This window comes from Mustela nigripes, chromosome 1 (assembly GCF_022355385.1).
Source record: "Mustela nigripes isolate SB6536 chromosome 1, MUSNIG.SB6536, whole genome shotgun sequence".
Lineage (NCBI taxonomy): Eukaryota > Metazoa > Chordata > Mammalia > Carnivora > Mustelidae > Mustela > Mustela nigripes.
In genome coordinates, this window is record NC_081557.1 from 40,303,655 (window position 1) to 40,323,051 (window position 19,397).

General features: G+C 45.4%; 1 protein-coding gene across 7 annotated transcripts in view; it reads left to right on the plus strand.

Annotated features, from left to right (window-relative positions):
• The first annotated feature begins 632 nt into the window (after window positions 1-632).
• IRAG1 (inositol 1,4,5-triphosphate receptor associated 1) overlaps window positions 633-19,397 on the plus strand; it is a 127,787-nt gene continuing 109,022 nt past the window's right edge. For 5 of the 7 annotated variants that reach the window (XM_059408246.1, XM_059408254.1, XM_059408270.1 and 2 more), the window contains exon 1: window positions 633-1,040. In XM_059408246.1, the coding sequence (XP_059264229.1) occupies window positions 974-1,040 (67 nt within the window). In that variant the 5' untranslated portion in view covers window positions 633-973. Of the gene's footprint in view, window positions 1,114-6,439; window positions 6,528-19,397 lie in introns of those variants that run through there. The other 2 variants (XM_059408287.1, XM_059408297.1) reach the window with 2 other exon arrangements.

Consider the following 19,397-nt stretch of genomic DNA (forward strand, 5'->3'; position numbering starts at 1 on the left):
AAGTTATGTGTCGTTTATCTGAAATTTGTATTTAAGTGGTGTCTTGTATTTTATCTGGCAACCTACCCAGGGCTTCTCTGACCTGCCTCCAGCTTCAGAAGACGGCTGGAGCCTCCATGTGACTTGCACAGAATCTGGAACTCTGTGACTTTGGCCCAAGGTGGGCACTGTACCCAAGGTGGGTGAGGAGCAAGCAGGGTCAGCATGTCTCCCTCTTCCAGGAGGGAGACAGCCTGTCCTTGCCTGCGTCTGGGAAGGGGCAGGAAATGAATTTGTGCCAATCAACTCGATGAGATGCTGGCACTATGCTAAGGCTTCACTATGGTCTCCTTTAGCCTTCCTGCAACTCTGAGTTAGGCATTATCGCTGTTATCCCTGTCTTGGAGATGAGGAGACTGGAACTCCACAATGCAAAGACCACAGGACTGCTGAGCGCAGGAGCAGGGATTGAAGCCCCTGGGGCTGCTGCCAGGTCTGGGATTAGCTGAACCTCCTAGGCCCTTCGCTCTGGTAATCCCAAGGGTTTAAGGTAGGAGCAGCCCCCGCCCATGAATCCCTGGGACAGGAAGTGTTCCCAGTTTCTCCTGGCTTGGGGCCAGGGTCTTGTCCAGCCTCACATGCTTGCTGGGGATTCCAGGCTGGGAGGCAGATCTGCAGTTTCTTTGGTCCCTGTCTGGCCAGGACAGTGCCCAGCAGCACGGGCTGCCCATGGGCACTGCCATCCACTGTGTGGGTGCCCGTAAGAGGCACTCAGAGCAAGCTCCTGACTCACAGGCTCAGCCTGCCCTAAGCTCTGGGGCCGGCCTGGTTAGCTTCCCCTGCTGTCAGCCCCCCTGAGTGGGGCCAGAGGGGGCTCCCCGAGGAGCTCCGGGCTCTAAGTCCCAGCCCCTCTAGGAGGAGGCGGTGGCCGCGGCTCAGCAGCCAGAGGCTTCTCAGCTCGGAGCTCCAGAGCCAGATGTAACATTGACCTTAAATGGTAAAAGCTCCCCAGAGTGAAGAGAGGCTGGCCAGAGGAGGAAAGGGGAATAACTCAGTTTTAGGTAAGTCATTGCTATATCTAAGAATAACCTGCTCTTCAGCTGGGACGCAAGGGAACCCTTCTCCTCCTTAAAGGTACAGGGTGCTGGGATGGGGGCGCTTGACTTTAACTTTTAGGGGAGTTGGCTTTGTCGGGTGCCATTTCAGCTGAGTATGTTTATTGTTGCTGTCATGATTTTTAAATAAGAAGTGAATCTTGCCAGTCCTAACTTAATTAAACCGTGCTCTGTCTGCTGCTGTTGGAAAGCATGCACAGGCTAGGGTGAAAATGTGGGTTCTGACTGGAGAGCCCACCCCCAGATTTCCCGTAGGCCCCTCTGGGGAATAGAGGGTCCTCAGCTTATGTAAGACCCCCGGCAGGGCTTTCCTCCCACTGCCTGCTACCCTTCGCCCAGCTCTGCTCTGTGCTTACTTGTGTCTCCCTCTGTCCGCTCCCCCAACCCTGTGCCACAGTCCTGTCCACTTAGGACCCTGTGCAGGCCCAGCCCTGTCTCTGTCCTTGATCCTGCCCCTGTTTCTGTCCCTACTCCTCCTATCCTGTGTTCTGGTCTGTTTTCATCTCTGTCTCCATCTCTATTTCTGCGTCCAGCTTTGCCCCCTGTGCCCCTTCCCTCCTCCATGGAGGGGGTACCTGTGCCCAAACTGTGCCCCTAGCCCTGCTCACCTCAGGAAGCTCAGTGTCAAAGCTATCCTATTATAAACGGCACTCAGGCTGGCTTTCTCCAAAGGAGAGGCCAGCAGACAGAAAGCAGAGAAGGGCCTAGATATCTTGCTCCCTCCTGCCCAGGAAATATTTGTGAAAGCCTGGAGATGCTCTGCAGTTCGAGTCAACAGAGTGTAGGGTCTGGGAACCCTGGCCAGGACTTCTGCCTCCCAGAGCTTGGCAGCTGGTGTACTCTTAACTCTCTCAGACTGCTCTTGGGGGGTTGCTGGGTGGGGGGAGTAAAGCAGCCCACAGGCTTGTCCGAGCTGGATCTCCAGCAGGGGAAAGGAGGAAACTTCCCAGGACTGTTCTGGCTGGAAGCACTAGGGAGTCAGAGTCCGCTAAGGGCTCCATCATCCCCACCAGGGGCAATGACATGTTGGTGACACAGGTGGGGTTAACTCCCCTGAAACCTCATCCAGTACTTTTCTGGAGAAGAAATACAGGTTAAATGACTTGCCAAAGGTCAGACCACTAAGGAAGAGCCGTTCTAGGACTCAAACCCAGGTCTGACTCTAACGGCCAAGTTAACATAGCTATGAGTGAGAGGGTACTCCCATTTCCTGTGATATCTGACCAAATGGACAATACAGTTGTCATCGTCATGTTTGGTTATCCCTGGTACAGTGGTGTGTGTGTATGTGTGTGTGTGTGTGTGTGTGTGTGTGTGTGTGTGTCTGTGTTGGAGGTGACTATATTCACATCTAATGCACATTTCTTTATGTTTCTAGTAAGTGGGACATTCCTGCATACTCTCAAAGGTCATCTGGGAGATATAAAGAGGTGCTAATTGCTCCAGCATGATCAGTGATCCCATAAACATATTTTCTGGAAGAAGGAAACAAACAAACAAACAAACATACCATTCTTGATATGCATCGAACCCTGTTCCAAGCACTTCCCATATAGTAATTCAGCATCCAACACCCTCTAGGGTAGGAATTATTATTACTGTCCTCATCTTGTAGATGGGGACGTTTTAGTATAGAGATGTCATACAGCTGGTGAGAGGTGACCCCAGGCCCCTGTCTCGGCAGGCTCTGTTCCTAACCACCATGCTCTGTTTTTCTCCAGTTGGTGCCACATCTGAGAGGGCGGCGGGGGAGCAACGACTGTCTTCCGATTTGGATTTCTTGTGCCCTCCTCAGTAGTGCCATGAGGGTGGTATCTTTACCCAGTTTTACAGGGAAGACACTAGGACTAGGGGATGTTACATGACTTGTCCAAGGTCACCCAGCCACCCCCAGCCACAGAGCAGGGAAGTTAGTATCTTGGATGAGGATTATAAATGCCTTCTTATTGGCACTGATTTCCGGGGGTGGGGGGTCGGAACCAGTGGGCTCCTAGCTTCAGGCTAACGGTTCTGAGTCTCTGTGACAGGAAGCTGGATGCCTGGCCTGATGGGCTGAACTACATGTATGGTTCTCAGCTCCTCAAATGGCCCTGCCTCTTCCCCCAGTCTTGGTAATGAAGGTGGATGGATGCCGCTCACACCTCCAGCAGGAGTGGAGACTGAGCCCTGTGAGGGCAGAGACCTTGTTTCATTCTCCACTGTGTGTCCCACATCCAGAATGATGCTGGGAGGTGCTGAGGGTTCAGGATCAATTCGTTTTCCTTACGAAGGAATGGACATGATGCTCATACAGTGTGCTGCAGTTACATGGGGCCCTGGTTTATTGTGTATATGCCTGGTGATCAGATTCTTTTAGCTTGGCCAGTTGGGGTCTCAAGTTAGCTACCTCCCCCAACCTTGCCACCTCTTCTGGGAAGCCCCCATGGGGCCACTGGGCTGCCTCTCAGCCATTCTTTCTTTCTTTTTTTTTTTTTTTTTGAGGGGTCTTGACCAAGGAGAAGCAGAGACCTAGATGGGTTGTAGAGGAGAGATTTTGCCCCTGCCACTTGGGGAGTTCTTTGAATTAGTGGAAGGGAGATAGAGAAAGAGTTCTTGTGTAGTAAATGTAAAAATTGATAAAAATTGAGTCCCACTTGATGTCCTGCTAGATTGTTATTTCACTTAATCCTTATGATAGTGAGGAGGCCGCTGTTGTGGAAAGAGGTATAGCGGTGTGCCCAAGGCCGTGTAGCTAGAAGGTGGTGAGCAGGGATTCCAGCTCAGGCTGTTTGGGTCCAAAGCAGGGACTTCCTGTGTTAGATGCCACCCTGCCTCTAGTTCGTAACATGTGTCTTGGGGAAGTTATTGGGTGCCACAGTCCAAATGATGGAAAAATCAAGAAAAGGGGGAAAGGGATATTGTGTTTTCCTTATAGACTCTGGAGTTCAGAGCCTGAGGTTCAGGGGACAGCTCAGGAGCAGCCTCACCAGATGGGATGCAGAGGCAGCAGAAACCTGTGACCTTGGACAAGCCCCGCCTTCTCTGCAAGGGCATTCTCCAGAGGAGAAGGAAAGGAGGTGATAGCCAGTCAGCCAGAAACCTCCCTCCCAGTGCGCCACCATTGTAAAAAACAATTTTATTTTTTTTTAATATTTTATTTATTTATTTGACAGAGAGAGATCACAAGTAGGCAGAGAGGCAGGCAGAGAGAGAGGAGGAAGCAAGCTCCCTGCAGAGCAGAGAGCCCGATGCAGGGCTCGATCCCAGGACCCTAAGATCATAACCTGAGCCGAAGGCAGCGGCTTTAACTACTGAGCCACCCAGGCACCCCATAAAAAACAATTTTCAAAGGCTGTGGTTAATCAGTTCTGGTTACTTTCTTCCTAGTACTTTTTAGATATATAATTTTTATTCAACTTCTTTTCCTGGTAATGAAAGTAATATATGTTCTGTGCTAAAATTTCTTAGAAAATATAGAAATAGATATAAATAAGAAATACAGAAGTAAATATGAAGAAATAAAAAATCCCTCCAGAATCCTGCCACACAGAGATAAATGTTGGTTTTTTTTTTTTTTTTCTTTTTAAAGATTTTACCCATTTATTTGACAGAGAGAGAGCACAAGCAGGGGGAGTGGGAGAAGGAGAAGCAGGTTCCCCACTGAGCAGGGAGCCTGACGCAGGACTTGATCTCTGGACCTCAGGATCATGACCCGAGCTGAAGGCAGATGCTCAACCGACTGAGCCACCCAGGCACCCCAAATATTGTTAATATTACAGTGTATTTCTTTTTTATCTTTCTCTGCATTTTAAAAAACTAAGGTCTTACTATGTGTGGTTTTGTAGTCTGTTTTAAACATTTTTAAAAAGATTTTATTTATTTATTTGAGAGAGAGAGAGCACATGCACACAAGCAGGGGTCGGGTGTGGGGAGGGGCAGAGGGAAAGGGAGAAGCAGACTCCCCACTGAGCAGGGAGCCTCACAACGTGAGGCTCAATCCCAGGGCTCTGGAATCATGACCTGAGGTAAAGGTAGATACTTAACTGACTGAGCCACCCAGGTACCCCTGCTTTAAAAATTTTTAAGACTTGGGGCGCCTGCGTGGCTCAGTGGGTCAAAGCCTCTGCCTTTGGCTTGGGTCATGATCTCAGGATCCTGGGATCCAGCCCCGCATCAGGCTCTCTGCTCAGTAGGGAGCCCGTTTCCCCCCACTCCCTTCTCTCTGCCTGCCTCTTGGCCTACTCGTAATCTCTGTCTGTCAAATAAATAAATAAGAATCTTAAAAAAAACTTTTTTTTTAAGACTTAGTTCTTCCAGGGCAGTTTTAGGTTCACAGCAGGAAGGAAGGTACAGAGATTTCCCACATACCCCCTGCTTCACATATGCACAGCCTTCCCCATTAGCAACACCCCCTATTAGAGTGGTTCATTTGTTACAATGGGCAAACCTACACTGACACATCATTAGGAGCCCAAGTCTACAGTTTACCATTGGTTTCACTCTTGTTGTTCATTCTCTGGGTTTAGGCAAATGTATTAGGACATGTATCCACCCTTATAGTATCATGCAGCGTAGTTTCACTGCCCTAGAGATCCCCTGTGCTCCAGCTACGCACCCTTCCTTCCAACCCTAACTCCTAGCAACCACCGATCTTTTTACTTTCTCCATAGTGTGGCCTTTTCCAGAATGTCAGATAGTTGGAACCACACAGTATGTGGCCTTTTCAGACAGGCGTCTTTCACTTAGCAACATGATTTGAGTCTCCTCCATGTCTTTTCATAGCTTGATAACTCATTTCTTTTCAGCAGCGGATAATACCCTGCTGTCTTGATGTACTACAGTTTATTTACCCACCCACTTACTGAGGACATCTTGGTCTGACTATTTTTTTTAAACCAGAAATTTTATCATGATCACTTTTCCCTCTCATTAAAGATACTTCAAAACATGATATTTTGATGGTTGTATAATACAGAGTAATTTTAGCTGTGCCACGGATCATGGTTCCTCTTGTTGGGCATGTACAAATATGGTTTTCCTTGGGGGACAGTCCCAGTTGCACACACATGATGGCTTTTCTGTACATGTATGTAGTTTGGAAACTCCGCCCTTAGAGGCGGGCTTGTGTGGTGGGGCCCATGGTGGGGCTTATTCCTCAAGATGATAGTAAGTAAGTGGGGTACTGACTCAGCCCTAAACACACGTACTCACATCACAAGAATGTTATTCCCTTGTCAGTTATTTTTAGTCTTTGCATGAAGAAGAAAGCCTAGATCCGAGGAAGCCTGGGAATGAGGGGGCTTACAGGACTCTCAGCACTAAAACCAGAAGTCTGAGGCCAGTTCAGGACAAGATGCTCACCGTGGCTTGAACCGAGTGTGCCTTCAACACTTCCTGACAAAGTGAGAGCAAGCCTTGGGCCTGGAAACTTTGTCAGGCAATAACCAGTATTTAGTAAGTGTTTTCACTTTGCTTTTATAACTCCTCTCTTTGTGATATAAGTGGGACAGAGTTGTTCATTTATGGTAGGGATAGAAAGTTTCCTTTTTGGATAAATGTAAAGACAAGGGTAGCTGACACTTTCTGAGACTTACTTTGTGCTAGGTGCTGTGATCAGGCCTTACTGGCAGTACCTCATTTCGTCCACATGGCAACTGGCTGAAGTAGTTGCTCTGATCATCCCTGTTATACAGATTAGGAAACTGAGGCACAGAGAGCGCAGGGCACTTGTCCAGTAACACAAAGCTGGGAAACAGCAGAGTTGGGACTTAACCCTGGTTTTCTAGCTCATTGCTAAGGCAAATTAAAAAATGTTAAACCAATCAACGTTTAGGTGGCACATGGACATGGCAAAAAAAAATGTGATGGTGCTATGCAGGTGACCCAAGTTTAGGAAACACTGGCGTGGAGGAAATCGGATTCTATGAGCAGCGACACTAGTGAATGCAGGATGTGGGGGACGAGATCATACACTGCTCAGAGAGGCTAGCATGCAGGGCAGAGGGCATGGCGGCGGCCCTGGAAAGAGACACACAGGACCACATGGGGTGCTGCCACTGACTGGCTAACTAGGAGGATGTTTCCAGAAGCCCAAGACATCAGGAGAGAAAGCCTGAAGACACCCTTATTGTTGCTTGTACACGTGTGGTCAAGAGTGCTGGCCCCCAGTCAGGAGGTGTCAACCACACCTACCCTCATTATCATCGTGGGAGATGTCATCTTGAGCTAGAGGCAGCACCATGTTCTGGTGGGACGTGTGGCCCCCGGAGTAACCGTGTGGCTCCACCATGGGCCGTCTGTCTATCTTGGCTGTATCTAATCTCGCAGAGCTTCAGTTTCTTCTCCTGTGAGATGGAGATAATGATGGTGATTTACAGGGCCTAATTCCTTAGCCAGGGTGTTCTTAGCACCCAATAAACATTAGCTATTATTGTAGCTAGCCTCTGTCTGTCCTCTTTCAGAGATTCCATCAGGGAGATTTCTGTATGGGGGGAGGCTTTGCCCGTAATTCTGGGTCCTATCCTCACCTCCATTAATGCCCCAAGGACAGTAGTGGACTTATTCTCTAGACGACTGTCATTGGCATTTGGTGGGTTCTCTAAGGAGGTCCAATGAAAGCAACTTATTCCTTCACTTAAGCTGTAAGTTTCGTGGAGAAGTCAATCTAACATCTCCCTTATGATGGATAAGGCTGGTATTGGAGAATGGGACTTATATTGGCAGGCAAGCAGGCTTTCTTTATTATTATTATTATTATTTTAAAAACCCAATTCCAGTTTAACATATAGTGTTTTAATTTCAGGTGTACACCCCACCCATCCTTCTACCTTCCTCACCTCTCATAACCACCAGTTTGTCCTCTATAGTTAAGAATCTGTTTCTTGGCTTGTCCCTTTTTTCCTCTTTTCGTTGTTTTGTTTCTTAAATTCCATATATGAGTAAAATCCTATGATATTTGTCTGTCTCTGAATGACTTATTTCACTTAGCATTATTCTCTCTAGATCCATACATGTTGTTGTAAATGGTAAGATTTCACTCTTTTTTATGGCTGGGTTATATTTCTTTATACATATGTATATCACATCTTATTTATCAGTTGATGGACACTTGAACTGCTTTTATAATTTGGCTATTATAAATAATGTTGGTATAAACATAGGGGTGCATATATCTCTTCGGATTAGTGTTTTTGTATTCTTTGGGTAAATACCCAGTTGTGGATCATATGGTAATTGTTTTTAATTCTTAATTAATGAGGAACCTCCACATGTTCTCCCTCATACACTCCCACCAACAGTGCTAGAGGGTTCCTTTTGTTCCACATCCTCACCAACACTTTCTTCTTGAGTTTTTTTATTTTAGGCATTCTGACAGGTGTGAGGTGATGTTTCATTGTGGGTTTGATTTGCATTTCCTTGAGGTTGAACATCTTTTCACATGTCTGTCAGCCATCTCTACGTTTTCTTTGGAGAAATGTTTGTTCATGTCTTCTGCTCATTTTTAAATTGGATTATTTGTGGTTTTCTGGTGTTGGGTTGTGTAACTTCTTTATATATTTTAGATACTAACCCTTCATTGAGTATGTCATTTGCAAGTATTTTCTTCCATTCAGTAGGTTGCTTTCCAGTTTTATCAATTGTACTCTTCACTGTGCAGAGAATTTTTATTTTGATGAAGTCCCAATAGTTTCTTTTTGCTTTTGTTTCCCTTGCCTCAGGAGACATATCTAAAAAAATCTTGCTATGGCCAATGTCAGAAAAATTACTGCCTGTTCTCTCTTCTAGGATTTTTATGGTTTTGGGTTTCACACTTAGGTCTTTTATCCATTTTGAATTTATTTTTGTGTAAGGTGTTAGAAAGTGGTTCAATTTCATTCTTTCTTTTTAAAATTCGATTTCGTTAACATATACAGTATTATTAACTTCTGGGATAGAATTTAGTGATTCATTAGTTGCATATAATACCCAGTGCTCATTACATCAAGTGCCCTCCTTAATGCCCATCACACAGTTACCTCATTCCCCTACCCATATCCCCTCCAGCAACTCTGTTTGTTTCCTAGAGTTAAGAGTCTCTTATGGTTTTTATTTTTTTTTCTTCCCTTCCCCTATGTTCATCTGTTTTGTTTCTGAATTTCCACATATGAGTGAAATTATATGGTATTTGTCTTTCTCTGACTGGCTTATTTCCCTTAGCATAATACCCTCTAGTTCCACCCGTGTTGTTGCAAATTGCAAGATTTCATTCTTTTAGATGGCTGAATAATATTCCATTTGCATGTGGCTGTCCAATTTTCTCAACACCATTTGTTGAAGAGACTATCTTTTTCCCATTGCATATTTTTACTTTCTTTGTCAAAGATTATTTGACAAAGTTGAGGTTAAGCCAATTTACCCCATCCCTACGGAGTGCCCTCTAGTGGGGGCAGGTCCTGCTTAAATTATAGAGCAAGGAGGAGCAAGAAGAATTTTTTCCCCTGCAAGCAGCACATTCCCAAGAGAAAGGGAAGAGGAAAGGGCTGAGCTAGTCAGGATGACTCTTGTCAGAACTCACTATCAGATATCCATTTTCCTGGCAGGTGGAGGTCGGGGGGAAGCCAGGAGTCTTACACTCTTGTGGCTCTTTCCACGTGAATGAAACAATCATGTAGGAGAAGCATTATGCCCTTAATGGGACCACAGTGAGGGCCCAGGCTCTGTTGCAAAGCTGGTCTCTCAGGTGATGTACATTTGGCAGATATGTCACACCCTCGTAACAGGTAGGGAGTTTTTCAGGTTACAGGGGCTGCCATGTAGTTCCAAGAGGGTGGCCACCCCAGCTCCTCCTTTTTCCCAAGGGATGGAAAAGATGGAACCCCATCCTTTCTCTTCACAAGTTGCCCAGTGGGCACCTGTTTGAAGAACAGTCTTTCTGGGGACAAGAAAATCATCCAACCAGAATTGTGTGGTATGAATTTGGTTTCATGCAAATTCCATTTAGGCAGCTCCAGTCAGACAGCAAATGGTCTCCTAATCACCCCTTCCTCTGGGATATTTTATACAGATAGACAATGAAAGGAGGGGTTCAGAACTACCATTGTTTGATCATGCTATTCATGCCAGGCATTTTATATATACTATCTTGTTAAACTCAGACCATAGCCATCTAAGGAAGATGTTTGTGAGCAACCAATTCAGGCCACTAATTCAAGACAACTAAGAGTAACTAGTAAGTAAAGAAAGAGAAATTGAATTAAAAAACCATCAAACCCCTAATCCACAGCAACTTCCATCTGTTTGGCTCAAGCACCCAGGCCATAGGGCAGAGTGAGAATGTTCAGCTCCTGTCCCTGCTCCTATCGTTGGAGCCCAGGTGGTCCTGGCACTGCTGCTTGGAGCAGAGGCTTTGAGCTTTGGGGCAAGAGTCTGGCAACCTACTCTATTTGGACTTCTCTACTTTATATCTCTCTTTTGTCTTCTTTCAGTATGTGACAATCCTGATCAGGTCTCATAACCTTGTCTATGGGCAGACCCCTTCTTCTAGTAGGAAAATACAAGTCTAGAATCTCTACTGCAAGAAATGCCATGTACTACATTCTCCAACTCACCAAGACTTGTGCCCTAAAAGATCATAGATCCTGCCATGGTCACCCCGTCTGCATCAGAGGCAGTGTGAGGTAGTGGTTGGGACCTCAGCTTCTCAAGTCAAATTACCTGAATTCAAGTCTCAGCCTTGCCACTTACTGCCTGACCTTGGGCAAATGATCTAACTTTTTCTACTTTCTTTCCTAATGTACAAAATAGGGCTGACAATAACCACAATATATCTTGCTCAAAGACTTGTTATGAAGATGAAATGGATTGGTGTATTTAAATAAGTCCTGTGTATAGGTAATTAATGAATAATAACTGTTATTCAAGCCCAGGTTGACATCAAGCTCATGAAACTCCTCTATTTTGTGGCCCCAGATGGTTGGGCTTTTCAAAGGGCTGTCCTGTCACAATATTTTCAATCTGTTTGGGGCTTGGGTCCTTGTAGGAAGAATATAATGTCTTCCTGGGCTTCTTACCTAAGTCATATTTCTTGTTCCCCAGCTGGAGTCAAAGTGGTCCCTAATGTAGGTTGAGAGGTGATGGTGATGAGGCTAAGTATGGTCAGGAGGAACCTGTATCTGGATGCCAAGAGGACCCCCTAAGGAGCATCATCTTGGAGATGTTCCAAGGTCCTAAGCCTGGTCAGTGGCCTGGAGTTGATTGTTCACATGGATATGATAATCAAACTCATAAGAGACTGAAGTATATAATTCTGAATGTGTGTGTACTAATGTATGGTGAGAGACAACACTTTCCGGTGGCAAAAACAAACAAACAAACAAACAAACAAACAAAAAACCAACCCTGGAAGATGAAGCTTATGCTCAGAAGGTAGAAAATTCTGAGGGGTGTTTCACCCAGACTATAGTCTGGTCTGCTAACCATCTCTGCCTACAACAGAAGAGACTTCCCCAGAGCACAGGGTCCTGGAAGCCTTAGATAAGCATTTCTCTCTGGAGTCCCCTTTTATTTTGTAGAAAGATGGGGTTTGCTGGAAGGTAGTTCAGAGAATCAAAGGAAAAAGTAGACAGCTAGGCCTCAGGAAGATAATCTCCAGGGCAATGCTGAGGGACCTAATAGCAGGAACTTGCCAACTGTTTCTCTAGAGCAAAGGTTTTCTCTAGGACAAAGGTTTTCTTGATGGCTCATATCATCAATTTAAAAAATTATTTTAGCATGTACCTTTGATTTATGTGCATTGTTTTATTTTAAATCATATTCATGAGCTACATTAGTATGCCAGTTATTTTGTAAAACATATGAAACAGAAAATTTTAAGGGTGAACAAAATGAGTTTGCATAAGAGATTTTCTCTCCATCTGCCCCTCCCACTGCTTGTGCGTGCCTCCTCTCTCTTAAACAAACAAACAAACAAACAAATAAATAAATAACATCTTTTAAAAATTATTTATTTATTGGAGAGAGAGAGACAGAGCATGAGCAGGGGGAAGAGGCAGAGGGAGGGGGAGAAGTAGAAACAGGGCCTTGGGGGCACCTGGGTGGCTCAGTGGGTTGGGGTCTCTGCCTTCAGCTTAGGTCATGATCCCAGGGTCCTGGGATCAAGCCCCGCTTCAGGCTCTCTGCTCAGCAGGGAGCCTGCTTCCTCCTCTCTCTCTCTCTCTCTCTGCCTGCCTCTCTGCCTACTTGTGATCTCTGTCTGTCAAATAAAAAAAAAAAAAAAAGAAAGAAAGAAAGAAACAGGGCCTTGATCCCAGGACCCTAAGATCATGACCTGAGCCCAAGGCAGACATTTAACCGACTAAGCCATCCAGGTGGCCCCCAATCAAGGCTTTAAACCTTTCAGCCATACTTACAATTTCTTGGGTTACTTCCATTTATAACTAATCATATCCCTTGCATGTGGTTTTTCACATGGTTGTATTGGAAGGCAGCCTTATTTCCCCATGTACAGACAAGTCTGAAAGGTCTGGGGTTTACAGGGCTGTACACTGATAGAGGCAGACAGTTCTCTGGTCAGCTGGGCCCAGCAGAGAAATGGGGGTATGGGGATGGACCTCAAGGATATGGCAAATTAGACCCAGAAACACTTGGCTAGGTGTCCCAGTCCCATGACTCCTACAGTCCATAAGACACAGAAGTTGCTTTCCAACACACAAAGAAAGCAAGCTTGCCTTTTTAGAGTCCTAAAGGGGAAGACCCCATGTGCTGAAATTTCTAGGGGGCTTGTTTTGCTTGACAATAACAAGAGTGATAATAATGTACTTATCAGTTACTGTAACCGCGATTGTATGTTGGGCACCAGCTACATACTGTGTTAAGTTCTTTATGCATATTCTCTTATATTTTTGTAGCACCCTGTGAGAAGGTAATAATATCATCTCCATTTTGATGAGAAAACTAAAGCTTTCTGAGGTTCATTAGTTAACTCAGGATTTCAGTGGAAAGTGGCAAGGTCAAGGCTCAATTGCCATGGTGCAAAGTGCATGCAGCCCAACAACAGATGGAGGTAGAGGCTGTACCAGTAGGACCTTTTAAAAAGTTAGGGGGCTCCTGGGTGGCTCAGTGGGTTAAGCCTCTGCCTTCAGCTCAGGTCACGATCCCAGATAGAGCCCTGCATCGGGCTCTTGGCTCTGCAGGGAGCCTACTTTCCCCCATCCCCTGCCTGCCTTTCTACCCACTTATGATCTCTGTCTGTCAAATAAATAAATAAAATCATTTTTAAAAATTTAAAAAATTTAAAAGTTAGGTCATCAGGGATTTATAGAGCAGTATTAAGGCAAGCTAGAACCTTGCAGGTTTATAGTAGGTTCTTGATGGATACTGAGTGAGTGAATGAATGAACAAACACTCCTAGGTTTGAAGAGGGTGAATGTCTTCCAATATCCATCCCTGGTGCTGAAATGAAGACAACACAAAATGAAGGGGTGCCAGGTTCTAGGCTTGACTCTGCTTCCAACTCATTTGTGCCCTTGAGCAAATCACTTCTGCCTTCTGAGCCCTTGGTTTCGTCATCTGTGAGCCATTCATTCTCCAAGCCCCAGTGATTTACCTCCATAGTTGTATGACTGAGGCTGTATTGGAGCATTGATTGTGTTAGTTGCTACATCTGTGACAAGGAGGACTGCAGGCTTGTTAGAAGAGTCAGCTATTATTGTCTGTTTTCTAAAAGCCCATGCAGGGCCTTTGTGGGTAGTCAGAACTGGCGTCAGTCCAGAGTAAAATGGAAGGCTGTATATATAAGAAAACGTTTACTGTTGAAGGGAATGCTTATTCATTCTCTTTCTTATTAACAAGGCACTTGACTCATGCTTTGGACATTTGCTGTTCAGATCAGAGATGTGTTGTGTTTGTTGCTAACAAAAGCAGCCTCTGGAGCCTGGTTCCTCTTCCCTCACACTGCCGGGTCAGCTGCTCTAATCCCTTCGGCTCTGGGAACAGTTGGGTGTGTACTATGGAATGCAGTTGGGGGCAAAAAGACTGGAAGTCCCTTGGAAGAGATGTGGGTCACCAGAATTTGAGGACCTCCAGGAAGCCCTGGGTACCCCTTCAGAGCACCCTACGTGGAGGAGATCTTGGGAACTTGAGGAGACCCCCTAAAATGATTTGAGCAGCTAGCTACCCTCTGCAGAGCATGTTCTCAGACTGTATCTCAGGAGATCCTCCCAGAGGACCACACAGCCACATTATCTGTGTAACCTCACATGGATTATCAGGATTTCATAATTTTATGCATTGTATATCGCCCTGCCCCGATCACCTTACTTTTCAGAGCACAGTCTAGGGACCAACAGTGTCAGCATCACCTGGGAGCTTGTTAGCAATGCAGACTCCTGAGTGTTGCCTCAGACTTACTGAGACAGAATCTGCAGCTTAACAAGACCCCTAGGCGATTCATGTGCACATCACAGTCTGAAACATGTCACCTGCTGCACTGTCTGTGGTACTACTGGGAGTATCTGAATCACAGATCACATTGTTACTTCAAATTACAGCAAGAAGTTTCAAGACAGAAAATCCCATCTGGAAGACATACCTGACATTAAATCATTAAATGGCTATATAAATGCCAAGAATTCCTGGACAGTCCTGTCTGCCAAAGGCCCCTTCCTCTTACCCACCTGATGGTTTCCACTTTCCTTCCCCCCCAAACTGGAGAAATGACACTTAGGGAGGGAGAACATTTGTTTCTGAGTTGGTTCTTTCAGCTCTCCTATGAAACACATGACTTCCAGAGACATCTCAATAGGGGGAAGAGAAGAATGCAGGAGGAACCATGCCTCAACCCAGAGATGACACATAGTCTCTTGGCCAGAGCTAGTGGTAGGGCCCCCACTCAACTGCAAGAGAGGCTGGCAATGCAGAGGAACGCAGGAACACTCAGAGACCGCTAACCATCTCTGCCAGAGGATGAGGATTAGTGAGGCAGCTAACAGCAGAGCCTGAGTCCTCCCAGAGGTGAGAAATTAAAATACTATAATGTGGGCAACCACAGACTCTGAGCTTGCAGAATCCTAGAAAAGCTGGGAGAATCAACCCAGAGACAAACGGGAGAAGGGCACACGGTTGGGCAACAGAGGAGTACAGCTTTGGCAGCCAGGGTAATCCAGAGATTCTTGGCAACCACACACTCACCTATATATTCCACACAGCATTTCTTGTTATAGGTTTTTTAAAAAAAGATTTTATTTATTTATTTGACAGACAAAGATCACAAGTAGGCAGAGAGGGGGCAGGGGAAGCAGGCTCCCTGCTCAGCAGAGAACCTGATGTGGGACTCAATCCCAGGACCCTGAGATCATGATCTGAGTCGAAGGCAGAGGCTTAACCCACTGAGCCACCCAGGCCCCCCGTTATAGAATTTCTTGCTACAAGATGGAGGTGGGCATCTCAACTTGCTTTAGACTTAACTCAGGAGGATGGACATTCAAAGACTGAGGGATGCTGGGTGGCTTAGTTGGTTAAGCAGCTGCCTTCGGCTCAGGTCATGATCCCAGCATCCTGGGATCGAGTCCCACATCGGGCTCCTTGCTCGGCAGGGAGCCTGCTTCTCCCTCTGCCTCTGCCTGCCATTCTGTCTGCCTGTGCTCGCTCTCTCTCCCTCTCTCTGATAAATAAATAAAAAATCTTAAAAAAAAAAAAGACATTGAGATTTGGGGTCTGTTGCAGCAGCTAATGTTAGTTAACCTTTTTTTTTTTTTAAGTTTTTATTTATTTACTTGAGAGAGGGAGGACACAGTGGGAGAGGGAGAAGCAGACTCCCTGCTGAGCAGGGAGCCCAGTGCCACGATCAATAAAACCCTCGGATCGTGACCTGAGCTGGAGGCAGACGCTTAACTTACTGAGCCACCCCGACATCCTTACTATTAATTATCCTAATTCACTACCCAAGCACCCTTGTCATAGGCACTCTCTCCCATTTCCTCAAAAGGGGAACACTCTTACCTCCTGTCACTGGTACTAACTTCTCCCTGCTATTTTCCTCTCCAGCCCCTCTTCCTGCCTTAGTGTTCTTTTCTGTGTCATGTCCTTGGACTAGAGCCTTGCTATAGGGAAGGAAACTGTGTTATATGTTATCAGGAAGAAAACTTGAGATTCCACTGGAAAATGAGTAAGTTGTGTATAGAATCTGGGTCTTGTGAATCTTACATGCCTGTCTATAAGGGATTAAAAATGAAGTAGAAGGAGGTCTTTGTGGCCATCAAGTTCAGGAAAGGTTACTCCTAGGGAACTGCAGTTGGCTTTTATGGGTCTTCATGCCATCTTGGCTAAGAGGTTTTATAAACTGAGAGGCTGGTGTTGGCTGGATGTGGGGAGTGTCAGGCACAGGCTGCTGCTCCTGAGGGAATGTGAGGAATCCCTTTCTGTGAGGCTTGTGAAGGATTCAAAATGCCAGCTAACATTTAGTGAGCACTGACTATGTGTCAAACCCTGCTCTAAGAAGTTTACATGTATCATATAATGTACATGATTATCACCATCTGTATTTTACAGTTGGGGAACTGAGGCATGGACAGCTGAAGTAATTTGCCCAAGGTCACCCAGTTACTATGTGGCAGGGCTGGGATATGATCTCAGGCAGCACGGCTCCAGAGCCCATGTGCATAAGTGTTCTGTTTCTCACCTCTGGGTCCCACAGGTCCCAGAGGGTCTGGGGGCATCTTTGACTAGCGCTTTGATGAAAACACTTCAAGCTACTTCTTGAAAAAATGTTCATGGTCAAATATTCATTCCCCAAGTTTGGGAAACATTCTATACTATCTCCTCCTTTTGCAGGTTTGTCCTGCATATTTGCTTCCTACAGGCTGAAAAGCCCACGGTACAGAAACCTCTCTGAACCCAAATGCACTGAAACTCAGAAACCTTTATTCTCATAGCTACTAACAAAATCACCCAGAACAAGGGTTGTAGAGAACACACTTTGGAAAAAGCTAGCTTGGGGCATCCTTGCTTGAGTGCACATGAGGTTGGTCATGTGGCATCTATAAAGCCTTCACTGCTTGTAGAACTGCCAGTGAAGGTTCTAAGTGAGCCAGGTCAGCCCCCAAAGCTTCTCTCTGGAGGTATGGGGGTCAGACAGTGGCCAGAATGAGTACAGCATGGACTCTGCTGGTTTCTAGTCCCACTTGGACACAGAACACTAGGATGGGAGGCTTCCAAGGAGCAGGTGGGGTCATTGTGCTTCTTTTTTCTGTTCCCAAAAGGTCAGGGACTCTCCAGTCCAAGAGATGGCCTCCTGAGAAGGAAAAGGAAATGCCCTCGGGTTGAACAAAGAAATAGGGGAGGAAATTTTGAGAACTGTGGTTAAGCTTATGGGACATGCTCAGATTTAGCTTCATATCAACATCAAAGGGAGCATTAACTCAGGATTCCAAAAGGTTCCTGAAGACCTAGAAAAGGCAAAAGCTGATCTTCTGGGTACAGGCAAATATTTAAATATAATGAAAAAACTGTTTTGCTTATACATGAAGTGCCAACTGGCGGAGTGTGGCAGAAGTCTGTGCCAGCTTTGACTGGCCACCTAGCAAAGGAACATTTCTGAATGATGGTGGATCTGAGAATAAATTTCAGAATGTGGTTATTTCTTACAAAGACCTTGGACAGAGAGGTTAATTGATAGAGGGCCTCTGTGGTTGTATGGAAAGGGCACTGGGCTGGGAGTCAGTCTCAGCCTTGTCAGCCTCCTCCACTGAAAAGCAGACATAATAGAATCTACTCGGTAGCAGTGTTGTGAGGAACAAACTAAATAGTGGATCTGGAATAGTTAGACAATAGAAAACTCCAAGTAGTAAGAGGTTAATATTAAAGACTAGGAATGCCCTTTAAGGATTGCCATCAGGAGACAACAATCAAGATGAAATAGCTCCCTTCTAAAAAGCCGACGGACACTTCCAAGATGAAGTCAGCCAAGCAGATCCAGGATGTTGATGAGAGCTGGAGATGGCAAGTGTAGGAGGCTTCCTGGTAAGCACAGAGTTCCCGTATGACCCAGCCATTCCACTTCTAGGTATATATAAGAAAGCTGAAAACAGACGTTCACACAAAAACTTGAACATGAATGTTCATAGCAGCACCGTTCACAATGGTCAAAAGGTAGAAACAACCCAATGTCCATCAACTGATGAATACATGAATTAAATTAGGTCTATCCTTGCAACGGAATATTATTCAGTCATAAGAAGGAATGAAGTACTGATACATGCTATAACATGAATGAATCTCAAAAACATTATGCTATGTGAAAGGAGACAGTTACAAAAGACCATGTATTGCATGCTTCAATTTATATGAAATGTCCAGAGCAAGCAAATCTGTGGAGACAAAAGGCAAACTAATGATTTTCAGGGCTGGGGGAAAAAGGGAGTGGGAAACAACTGTTTGATGGATATGGAGTTTCCTTTTGGGGTGAAGAAAAAGTTCTGGATTTAGATAATGGTAATAGGTGTAAAACATTGTGAATGTACTTAATGCCACTGAATTGCACACTTTAAAATGGAAAAAACTGTAAATTTTATGTTACTTGTATTTTACCATAATTTAAATAAAAGGTTTCCTGCTGAAGAGGAAACATGATTCAAATGTTAGGATCCTCTCTCCTAAAGTGGATTTGAAGGGAGAGTGGGGGATTCAGAATTTGTGAGCAGGGAGCTAGGGTCTTGTGTCAATCCTTTGGCAGTCCCATGTGTGAGGGCTCCAGGAGGATCCAGAATCAAATACAACATGCTCCCTGCTCTCAAAGTGTTTATACATCATTCTTATGTAAGGACAGACTGACAGGTACTATATATAACAAGGGAATACATTCAGCTGAGTGAGACCTTTATTCTGCCTTGGTCATCTGTGAAGTCTTCTTGGAAGAGAACATGGTTGAGTAGGTGGGATTTTGGTAGGTAGGTAAGAAGTGGAAGGTCTTCTGGGGAAAGGCAGAGAGTGAGAGACTACGGAAGCCCTGTGGCGCAGGGGACTGGGTTGATGTCAATCAGGCACAGTACGCGCAGAGCCATGGGAGATGGTCATGAGAGATAAGCTCAAGACAAATTAAGGTTGCTAAAAACGTAGATCTTATTTCGCTAAGCATGATACGCTCTATATGATCTCCCTGATATGAGGAAGTGGTGATGCAACATGGAGGCTTAAGTGGGTAGAAGAAGAATAAATGAAACAAGATGGGATTGGGAGGGAGACAAACCATAAGTGACTCTTAATCTCACAAAACAAACTGAGGGTTGCCGGGGGGAGGGGGTTTGGGAGAAGGGGGTGGGATTATGGACATTGGGGAGGGTATGTGATTTG